This window comes from Grampus griseus (assembly GCF_964374135.1).
Source record: "Grampus griseus genome assembly, chromosome: 2".
NCBI classification, from domain to species: domain Eukaryota; kingdom Metazoa; phylum Chordata; class Mammalia; order Artiodactyla; family Delphinidae; genus Grampus; species Grampus griseus.
This window is the reverse complement of record NC_139018.1, coordinates 21922352-21934770: the sequence shown is the minus strand read 5'-3', so window position 1 is coordinate 21934770 and position 12419 is coordinate 21922352. Positions and strand designations below refer to the sequence as shown.

Below are 12419 nucleotides of genomic sequence, written 5' to 3'. Positions count from 1 at the left end.
ATGCCATTGATTTGACCTTAGGCTTTTCTTCATTCCTCTTATCTACTGACCACCAGGACACTATCTTTTCAATATTGGTATCATGTTTACAACTACTCTCTTCTTCTTCCTCACATACAGTAACAACTTCCATATTGCTGACCTTTTTAATACCGTGGCCCCACTGTATTAGAATTCACACTAATATTAGTATTTCTCTAATTATTACTTTCTCTCTAATTCTATTTTAGTTGTCTTCAGGACACCTGGCAACTGTTTTCTAAAAGGCCATCAATAATCTTCTAGTTACCATGTCAACAGCCTCTTGTCGTACGATTTATTACAATATCCCTTAGCTGATTTCCAGGACTTCACTCTCTCCCTTCCTTCCAATCATCTTTTAAGTATCACTGCCACTTCAGGCTTTCATGTTCAAAAGAGAAAATTATAGCCTGGAGAGGTTCCATGGCATGACCAAGGGCATATCACAGTTAAGTGACAAAGATGATTCTCTTGCCCCAGTCCAAAATGCTTTCTACTAATCAGGCTGTTTTATATAATAATGCAGAAATTCTCACTATATACAGGTATTTTCTTATCCCACTGCTAAAATTCCATGGTCTAACATCCCTGTGCAGACAGTCTCCATGACACATTCTTAGCAAATCACTGTTCGGTGTCTGCTTGAGTATGGTTAAAAGTGGGGGGTAAAGAACTGCAAATTAAGTTATCCCTTCCTGGGATAGCTCTCTTATAACTCTTTCATACTTTACTCCTTACTAAAACTGCTTACTCCAAACTTCTACTTATTGATCGTAGTTCTGCCTTTTGGGAGTTAATTTAAAAAACAATCAAATACTTTGTATGTTTGAAAATCACTCCCATACCTTTCCTCTAGATCACTAACTTAAGCTATATATAAATTTAACATGTGTAAATTTTTTCTCACTTATTAAAACAAAATAGAGTACAATAAAGTGAAACAGTATTCAGGACAGAGACTCCAGCATTAAGTGGTCTTATAGCTCTGGTCTAATTACATTATGTAGATTATTACACCTAACACCTTAGGATGGATGATTTGAATGTCTAACAGATACAACACTTAACATGCCCAAAACCAGCCACTCTCCTTTCCCAAACTTCTCCATCTGCAGCCTTTCCCATCCAAGTTGATGGTATCTCCATGCTTCTGTCTGATTCCTCATCAAAAAAAATTCCTATACTCATTCTTGATCCCTCCTTTTCTACTGCACATACAAGAGTCAGGAAATCCTGTTGACTCCTCTTCCTTCAAAACATCCAAGATCCAGCTGCTTCTCACCACTTCCAGTACTATCATCCTAGCCTCAGTCACCATTATCACTCACTTGGATTATGACAATATCCCTCTATTAACCTCATTTCAACCTTTGCTTCTTCTCTGCTCTCACAAAGAAAGCTAAGTAATCTTTTTAAGATTAAAATGTAAGTGATATCACTTTTGTCTATTTGAAACCTTCCAATAGCTTCCCAATTCACTCAGAGGAAGAGCCCATGTCCTCCTACACCATCTGCCTTCACCTAGCTCTGACTTAATCTACTACTATACTACTCCCCCAAGTCCAGTTACACTGGCCTCCTTTTTGCTCCTCACACACAACAGGCAGGTTATGCCACTGAATAATGACAGGGCTAACTTTCTTCAAGTCTTTGCTCCTGTTCCATTTTCCCACTCTAATAATTTCCCATACCAATTATCAGCTTCTAGCATAGCATATTAATTACAGTTGACCCTTGAACAGTATGGGTTTGGAAGTGCAGAGATCCACTTATACATAGGTATTTTTCAATAGTAAATACTACAGAATTAAGTGGTCTGTGGTTGGATGGCTACATGCATGTGGAGGAAGCGCAGATACAGAGGACTGCCTATATGTTACATGCTGATTAACCCCAGCATTGTACAAGAATCAACCGTAATTTATTTGTTGTTTGTTATGTTTTAACATCTGTCTCCCTCAACTAGAGTAAGCTTCTCAATAGCAGAGATTGTTTTGTTTTGTTCACTGGTGTATCTCAAGTTCCTAGAATAGTACCCTGGGACATCACAGACACTCTGTATTTTTTGAATAAAAAGATGTCTCCTCTTTTCTTTGACTTCCTGTAGAGAAAGTATTAACTATCCTAAAATTGGATATACAAATTTATTTCCAGTACAAACCAAGTGACTACAACCTGAAAGACATGGAATTAAATAAACAAGTGACATATATATAAAATAAATAAATAAATGAGCAAACAAGTGCTGAGTAGCCAGAAAAAGGAATTCCACAGACAAGTAAAGAAACTGACTGCATTCTGCTGCAAGACAACTTGCAAAAAGCAAATGTAGAAAAGTTTCATTAATCAAATAATAGTCTATATACTAAGCACTGAAGTCATATTGAGTAATAAGTAGTAAATATTTTTACTTGAATAAAATCACAAAATACAACTTAACAATTCATTGGCCTTAAATTAAGCCCTTCCTGAAGGAGTGTCCCGAGTGCCAGGAAAAAGGCCTCTGAAATTTCCTAATGACAAACATATTAAATAAAATTACCTACAAATAAGGCTGAAGACTCAATACCTGATGCCATACTTATGGGAGAACCCTGCCTCATTATTAAGTTTAAGGTTCTCATTTGATTAGCAATACAATAACTCTATGATTGCTTCTAAAATTGACTCGTTGTTGAAATTCTAAAGTTTAGTCTTCAAAAATAAACTCCTGAAGTTCAAGTTGCCTCAAACCACACCCACGCCCATTTCAGAACACACCATTCTTTACTGTTGGCTAAAACATCAAGACTCAACCCTCCAGTCTCCAGAACTCATTTGATTATAAAAATTAGATCTCTGCAAACTTTATAACTCTTTATCATTCAACACACTATTTAAATCTATTTTTTAATTTCTTAGTTTAAAACATTAAAATATTGTCTCTTGGAGCAAAACAAACCAATTTTAACATTTAAAATATTAAGTGTACAAAGGAGAATACAACTAGTCACTTATAATATGAAAATACTTAGAAGCATATTCTTAAGTCAAGCTAAGGTAAAGGTCCTCTCTTGACTGATAAATCTGACATCTTGCTATCATGAAACTGTGCCCTGGATAATTTGGCTGCCAACAGGTTCCCTTGAGTCTTCCTGGCAATAAAGATTTACTGGTATCTCCCATTGTTTTAACTTCAATATGCTTCCTGTATGTGCATGTAACGAGAAATTACTTTTATTATAATGTGCTTGGTGTAGGGTATTAAAAGTGCTTACTTAGCAGTCATAATGTACACAAGCGGATGTCTGATAACTCTGAATCAATGACCTCACTAATTTAATTCTATAATTTCACGGGTATTCAATTCTCTTGACTTTACCTTTTCATTAGGAAATGATAAGATTTATTTTCTTAACATTTTCCCTATAGATCTGTTTGCAGTAAACATGGCTATTTATAATATTCATTTCTATAAAAGCAACACAAATTTAAGATTTTCATCATTTGTAAAGGAGGGCATGCAGGGCACAAATCTTGTATAATAATGACTTCAGTTCCAGTACCTGACACATTTAGGCACTTAATAAATATACGTTTACTGAATGAGTAGTGCTTATAAACAAAACCCAACTACTTCTGTTAGAGTTTTCAGCACATTTTAAAGACCTCTGCTAAAATTAAATTATAAAAATGCAATATAATTTGTGGATTTACTATAAATTTAGTGATTATAACCAGAAAAAAAATTTATTCCAAATTAAATGTTTCAGCAAATAACCAAAATTTTAACAATGCCAATAACTATAACAAAAATACTTGGGAAGTAGCATCCTTTTTAAGAATTAAGAAATCAATAACTAATTCTCATAGAACCTAGTTTAAAAATTTTTTACTGCTACCAAAGCACAGCAAAGCTAAATAATTTAAAACAATTTTCAGTAAAAATTATCTTTTGTTAGTTATCAGTCTTGTTTTTTGCCGTTGTTCTTTTCTCCTTAGCAATAAAAAAAGGTTACAGATATTTAATTAAAGCCTTTTAGTTTTGAGGTAGTTGAAGTCAGAGGGAAAACAGGGTTATCCCACTGAGTTACTCTTCATGTTAAAGGACAACCACAAAGTAGCTTTACTTTGTTAACAGGTTGGGAGACAGTCTAAATTGAAAACAACATACTTCCCATGAGTTCTTTCATAACTTTTTTTTCAACTGTAAAGTTATACAAATTAATTTCTCATTCTATTAAAATAATCTAAACTATAACATTGTTTTCATTCACACAGTTTATACTGAATATAAGAGGCATCAATCAGCTGACCAAATGCTTGAACAAGGCAGACAGGATGGTTTAGGGAAGAAATTACAACAGAAAAAATGTCAGTAACCTGATCATAAAACCCTTACCTTATCATATTGGCATACAACAACATTTTCTGTATCAAAGAGTTCCTGTCCTTCCTCATCACTCACATCATCTTCACTATTGAGGGGTTCCTAAAAATGAAAAAGGGAGAATTCATTTACTTATACTTCATGTATTACTAGAAAAACCCCTTCTAATATTCAGAGAAAAGAAACACAAAGATCTTGATGTTCTTTGAGAACCAAGGGCCAGACAGATGCATATATACCATGAATATATTGTTAACTGGCTGTGTTAAGACTCTACCAATGTCACTGAAATTCCAGCAAGAAATTAAATACAATAATTAAAATAGTTAAGCTATATAATTTATAAGCCTGAAAAGATGTTTAACTTTACTTCCTTTATTCTTTCCTAATAGTACGAAAAGATGATTCTCTTTAGTAACTGTTTTAAGATGCCTAGAAGTAGACCTAACAAAATATGAAGGTTTAATGAGATAATGGTAGTATGTATCACCAAAAGCAGCAGTGTAAAAGGGAAAACAATGGTGAAATTGGCATAGGAAAACAGGGTTATAAAACAGCTTGGCAGCCTGGATAGTCTTTACATTAAGGACTAGGACTAGGGATACAAATTAGTATTAGTGGAGGCTTAGAGCATAGTTAAGGCAATCATATTTAAAAAGAAGGAGAGGATCTCGGTCTCAGTATCAAAGAGAATTAAAGGTCAAGATCTAACTAGAGCATAAAATGACCAACTAAATTAACCTTGACCTCAGTCATGGCAGAAAATAAAACATATAACTCTGATTTCTAATTAATGAAGAAAGAGAAGCTAGGACAAAATGAAGGTGGAAAGAAAAATAATCAAGATGATATTAAGTCTAGGCCTATACCTACTCACACACATGTATATGTATATATATTCTTTAATTTAAAATAGGTTATCACCAATGTAAATGTAAAAAGAAAATTTACTGAGGTAAAATTCACCATTTAAACCATTCTAAGGTGTACAATTTGCACTTAGCACATTCATAATGTGTGCAATTACCACCACTATTGCCATTTCTAAGCAATATTATAGAGCTTAGGCAACAAGGCAAGAAAAACTACTTTTTCACTTTTGATTTGACTGCCTACAGAAAAAGCATGAAAGAATCAAAAGAGGCCACCTGGTAAATAAAGATGACGGTAGCCCCCAGCGCCCCCACCTGAAAACCCCATTTCCCTTGATCAACCTGCCGTGTCCAGGGAAGGAGCTGGGAAGCACAGCGAGGTTGCCTTAAGTACACGTGGGAAATCAAGAACTACGATATTTTTCTCTGTTCAAACAGCTTTTTAAAATTTGCTATGGTGTTTATAACAAAAAAGAAAATTGAAAAAAAAAATAAGTGGAGTAGCAGAAGCCTTTTGCTACTCATCATTAATCAAGGAAATAATAATTAAAACCGAAATGAAACAAAAGTTTCTACCTACCAGACGCAAAAATTAAGCAGCCTGACAATGTCAAGTATTGGTGAAGATGTATAGACATATGCACCATTATACACACTGACTGCCAGAAGTGTAATTAGTACAACTATGTGGCATTTTATCGTAAGTTGAAGATAGGCATGCCTTATGATTCAGCAATTCAAGGTTTAGGTACAACACTTAGAGAAACTCTTACATGTGTCCCCAGAAGACACATACCAAAATATTGTATAACTGTAATGGTTAACAAGTAGAAACAACCCTAATGCCCAACACATCACAAAAATGGATAAATTTTTAACATTTAACAGTGAAAATAATTATATGTATATGCAACAACTCAGATGAACCTCAGGAATACCATGTCGGCAAAAAAAATCAACTTGCAAAAGAATACACAATTATTTCACTTTATTATAAACAGACATGTAAAACAAAACAATATGCTCCTTAGGAATATAAATACATATGGTAAAATATAAAGGTAAGTTAGCGATAAACACAAAATTCATGAGCAAGGTTACTCTGATGGCAGAAGGAAGAGGATGGGGATTGGAGACGGCACCCAGGGGACTTTATTTAGGCAGTGGGATTTTTTTTTTTAACTAGATGTGGACATTGGGTTTTTTATATCATAAAATATTTTTGTTTCATCTATTCAATATTTAATAAAACAGTATTCTTTAAAACAACATTACTTAGATCAGCGGTTCCCAACCTTTTTGGCACCAGGGACCAGTTTCATGAAGACAATTTTATCATGGATAAAAAATTGGAAGGGGAGGGGCTTCCCTGGTGGTGCAGTGGTTAAGAATCCGCCTGCCAATGCAGGGGACACGGGTTCGATCCCTGGTCTGGGAAGATCCCACATGCCGTGGAGCAACTAAGCCCGTGCGCCACAACTACTGAAGCCCACGCGCCGTGCTCCGCAATAAGAGAAGCCACTGCAATGAGCAGCCCGTGCACCGCAATGAGGACTCAGCGCAGCCAAAAAAAAAAAAATTGGCGGGGGATAGTTCAGACGGTAATGGAAGCGATGGGGAGTGGCAGAGGAAGCTTCGCATGCTCACCTGCCGCTCACCTCCTGCTGTACGGCCCAGTTCCTAACAGGCCACAGACCAGTACCAGTACACGGACCAGGGGTTGGGGACCCCTGACTTAGATAATCTAGAAGAAGTTTGTACTAAGATAAACCAGAAGATTACATCTTAGGCTGCAGAAGGCAATTAACAGTGAAAACTGTGGTAAGACAAACACCATCTTGAATACAAGTAACTAAGCTGGAATACTGAGGAAAACAAAGATATAATCACATGCTTCTAAAAATACACAACAAAAAATCAATAAGAAAGGATGGTTTGATCAGGAAACTTGCACAATCTTCTTAGATAGCCTCATCCACCAAAGGGCAGACAGCAGAAGCAAGAAGAACTACAATCCTGCAGCCTGTGGAACAAAAACCACATTCACAGAAAGACAGACAAGATGAAAAGGCAGAGGGCTATGTACCAGATGTAGGAACAAGATAAAACCCCAGAAAAACAACTAAATGAAAAGGAGATAGGCAACCCTCCAGAAAAAGAATTCAGAATAATGATAGTGAAGATGATCCAGGACCTCAGAAAAAGAATGGAGGCAAAGGTCGAGAAGATACAAGAAATGTTTAACAAAGATCTAGAAAAATTAAACAACAAACAGAGATGAACAGCACAATAACTGAAATGAAAACTACACTACAAGGAAGCAACAGCAGAATAATTGAGGCAGAAGAATGGATAAGTGACCTGGAAGACAGAATGGTGGAATTCACTGCTGTGGAAGAGAATGACGAAAAAAAGAATGAAAAGTAATAAAGATAGCCTAGACCTCTGGGACAACATTAAACACAACAACATTCACATTATAGGGGTCCCAGAAGAAGAGAGAAAGGACCCGAGAAAATATTTGAAGAGATTATAGTCAAAAACTTCCCTAACATGGGAAAGGAAATAGCCTCCCAAGTCCACGAAGCGCAGAGAGTCCCATACAGGATAAACACAAGGAGAAACAAACCAAGACACACAGTAATCAAACTGGCAAAAATTAAAGACAAAGAAAATTACTGAAAGAAGCAAGGGAAAAATGACAAATAAAATACAAGGGAACTCCCATAAGGTTAACAGCTAATTTCCCAGCAGAAACTCTACAAGCCAGAAGGGAGTGTCATGATATACTTAGATGAAAGGGAAGAACCTACAACCAAGATTACTCTACCCAGCAAGGATCTCACTCAGATTCGATGGAGAATTCAAAAGCTTTAGTGACAAGCAAAAGTTCAGAGAATTTAGCACCACCAAACCAGCTCTACAACAAATGCTAAAGGAACTTCTCTAAGTGGGAAACACAAGAGAAGAAAAGGACCTAGAAAACAAACACAAAACAATTAAGAAAATGGTAATAGGAACAAACATATCAATAATTACCTTAAAATGTGAATGGATTAAATGCTCCAACCAAAAGACACAGGCTTGCTGAATGGATACAAAAACAAGACCCATATATATGCTGTCTACAAGAGATCCACTTCAGACCTAGGGACACATTCAGACTGAAAGTGAGGGGATGGAAAAAGATATTCCATGCAAATGGCAATCAAAAGAAAGCTGGAGTAGCAATACTCATGTCAGATAAAATAATTTTAAAATAAAGAATGTTACAAGAGACAAGGAAGGACACTACATAATGATCAAGGGATCAACCCAAGAAGAAGATATAACAATTATAAATATACATGCACTCAACATAGGAGCACCCCAATACACAAGGCAACTGCTAACAGCTATAAAAGAGGAAATCGACAGCAACACCATAATAGTGGGGGACTTTTAACACCTCACTTACACCAATGGACAGATCATCCAAACAGAAAATTAATAAGTAAACACAAGCTTTAAATGACACGACAGACCAGATAGATTTAATTGATATTTATAGGACATTCCATCCCAAAACAGCAGATTACACTTTCTTCTCAAGTGCGCATGGAACATTCTCCAGGATAGATCACATCTTGGGTCACAAATTAAGCCTCAGTAAATTTGAGAAATTTGAAATCATATCAAGCATCTTTTCTGACCACAACGCTATGAGAGTAGAAATCAATTACAGGGGAAAAAAATGTAAAAACCACAAACACATGGAGGCTAAACAATATGTTACTAAATAACCAAGAGATCACTGAAGAAATCAAAGAGGAAATCAAAGAATACCTAGAGACAAATGATAATGAAAACACGACAATCCAAAACCTATGGGATGCAGCAAAAGCACTTCTAAGAGCGAAGTTTATAGCTATACACGCCTACCTCAAGAAACAAGAAAAATCTCAAATAAACAATCTAAACTTACATCTAAAGGAACTAGAGAAAGAACAAAGAAAACCCAAAGTTAGCAGAAGGAAAAAAATCATAAACATCAGAGCAGAAATAAATGAAATAGAAACAAAGAAAACAATAGCAAAGATCAATTAAAGTAAAAGCTGGTTCTTTGAGTAGATAAAATTGATAAACCATTAGCCAGATCCATCAAGAAAAAGAGGGAGAGGACTCAAAACAATAAAATTAGAAACGAAAAAGGAGAAGCTACAACAGTCACCACAGAAATACAAAGCATCCTAAGAGACTACTACAAGCAACTCTATGCCAATAAAATGGACAACCTGGAAGAAATGGACAAATTCTTAGAAAGGTATAACCTTCCAAGACTGAAGCAGGAATAGAAAATATGAACAGACCAATCACAATTAATGAAATTGAAACTGTGATTAAAAATCTTCCCACAAACAAAAGTCCAGGACCAGATGGCTTCACAGGTGAATTCTATCAAATATTTAGAGAAGCGCCAACACCCATCCTTCTCAAATTCTTCCAAAACACTGAAGAGGAAGGAAGACCCCCAAACTCATTCAATGAGGCCACCATCACCCTGATACCAAAACCAGACAAAAATACTAAAAAAAAAGAAAATTACAGACCAATATCACCAATGAATATACATGCAAAAATCCTCAATAAAACACTAGCAAACAGAATCCAACAACACATTAAAAGGATCACACACCATGATCAAGTGGGATTTATCCCAGGGATTCAAGGATTCTTCAATATATGCAAATCAATCAATGTGATACACCATGTTAACCAATTGAAGAATAAAAAACATATGATCATCTCAATAGATGCAGAAAAAGTTTCTGACAAAATTCAACACCCATTTATGACAAAAACTCTCCAAAAAGTGGGCATACAGGGAAACTACCTCAACATAATAAAGGCCATATACGACAAACCCACAGTAAACATCATTCTCAATGGTGGAAAACTGAAAGCATTTCCTCTAAGATCAGGAACAAGACAAGGATGTCCACTCTCACCTATTATTCAACATAGTTTTGGAAGTCCTAGCCACGGCAATCAGAGAAGAAAAAGAAATAAAAGGAGCACAAATTGGAAAAGAAGAAGTAAAACTGTCATTGTTTGCAGATGACATGATACTATACATAGAGAATCTTAAATATGCCACCAGAAAACTACTAGAGCTAATCAATGAATTCGGTAAAGTTGCAGGATACAAAATTAATGCACAGAAATCTCTTTCATTCCTTTACACTACTGATGAAAATTCTGAAAGAGAAATTAAGGAAACACTCCCATTTACAAACAAAAAGAATAAAATACCTAGGAATAAACTTACCTAGGGAGACAAAGACCTGTATGCAAAAAACTATAAGACACTGTTGAAAGAAATTAAAGATGATACCAACAGATGGAGACATATACCATGTTCTTGGATTGGAAGAATCAATATTGTGAAAATGACTACACTTCCCAAAGCAATCTACAGATTCAATGCAATCCCTATCAAATTACCAATGGCATGTTTTACAGAACTAGAACAGAAAATCTTAAAATCTGTATGGAGACAAAAAAGACCCCGAATAGCAAAGAAGTCTTGAGGGAAAAAAACAGAGCTGATGGAATCAGTCACCCTGACTTCAGACTATACTACAAAGCTACAATAATCAAGATAATATGGTACTGGCACAGAAACAGAAATATAGATCAATGGAATAGGAGAGAAAGCCCAGAGATAAACCCACACACCTATGGTCAACTAATCTATGACAAAGGAGGCAAGGATATCCAATGGAGAAAAGACAGTCTCTTCTTCAATAAGTGGTGCTGGGAAAACTGGACAGCTACATGTAAAAGAATGAAATTAGAACACTCCCTAACATACACACAAAAAAAACTCAACATGGATTAGAGACCTAAATGGAATACCAACACTGTAAAACTCTTAGAGGAAAACATAGGAAGAACACTCTGACATAAATCACAGCAAGATCATTTTTGATCCACCTCCTAGAGTAATGGAAATAAAAATAAACAAATGGGACATAATGAAACTTCAAAGCTTTTGCAAAGCAAAGGAAACTACAAACAAGGCGAAAAGACAACCCTCAGAATGGGAGAAAATATTTGCAAACAAACCAATGGAAAAAGTATTAATCTCCAAAATATATAAGCAGCTCATGCAGCTTAATAGTAAAAAAACAACAAGCCATCCAAAAATGGGCAGAAGACCTAAAGAGACATTTCTCCAAAGAGGACATACAGATGGCCAAGAAACACATGAAAAGATGCTCAACATCACCAATTATTAGAGAAATGCAAATCAAAACTACTATGAGGTATCACCTCACACCAGTTAGAATGGGCATCATCAGAAAATCTACAAACAACAAATGCTGGAGAGGGTGTGGAGAAAAGGGAACCCTCTTGCACTGTTGGTGGGAATGTAAATTGATACAGCCACTATGGAGAACAGTATGGAGGTTCCTTAAAAAACGAAAAATAGAACTTCCATACCACCCAGCAATCCCACTACTGGGCATATACCTTGAGAAAACCATAATTCAAAAAGACACATGCACCCCAATGTTCAATGAAGCACTATTTACAATAGCCAGGTCATGGAAGCAACCTAAATGCCCATCGACAGACGAATGGATAAAGAAGATGTGGTACATATATACAATGGAATATTACTCAGCCATAAAAAGGAACAAAATTGGGTCATTTGTAGAGATGTGGATGGATCTAGAGACTGTCATACAGACCGAAGTATGTCAGAAAGAGAAAAACAAATGTCATATATTAACGCATATATGTGGGACATAGAAAAATGGTACAGATGAACCAGTTTGCAGGGCAGAAATTAAGACACAGATGTATAGAACAAACGTATGGACACCAAGGGGGGAAAGTGGCGGCGGGTGGGGGTGTGCTGAATTGGGAGATTGGGATTGACATGTATACATTGATGTGTAGAAAATGGATGACTAATAAGAACCTGCTGTATAAAAAAATAAATAAAATTTTAAAATTAAAAAGAAGATAAAGTATGGTTTGTTTAACTGAAGATAGACACTAAGAGTAGATAAGGTTATCTACGGAACTGGTATGGAATACAGAACAAAAGGAGGTTTTGAAGAAATCGGTCACATTTAGCTTTTTCTTAAGTTTCTTCCCTTTCGAAA

At 35.7% G+C, this 12419-nt stretch overlaps 1 protein-coding gene across 1 annotated transcript in view; it reads right to left on the bottom strand.

Moving 5' to 3' along the window:
* The window catches only part of GTF2A1 (general transcription factor IIA subunit 1), a 46116-nt gene that overhangs the window by 8780 nt on the left and 24917 nt on the right, over positions 1–12419 (bottom strand). Inside the window, exon 8 of the mRNA XM_082649028.1 lies at positions 4403–4492. Coding sequence (XP_082505154.1) covers positions 4403–4492 — 90 coding nt within the window. The remainder of the gene's footprint in view (positions 1–4402; positions 4493–12419) is intronic.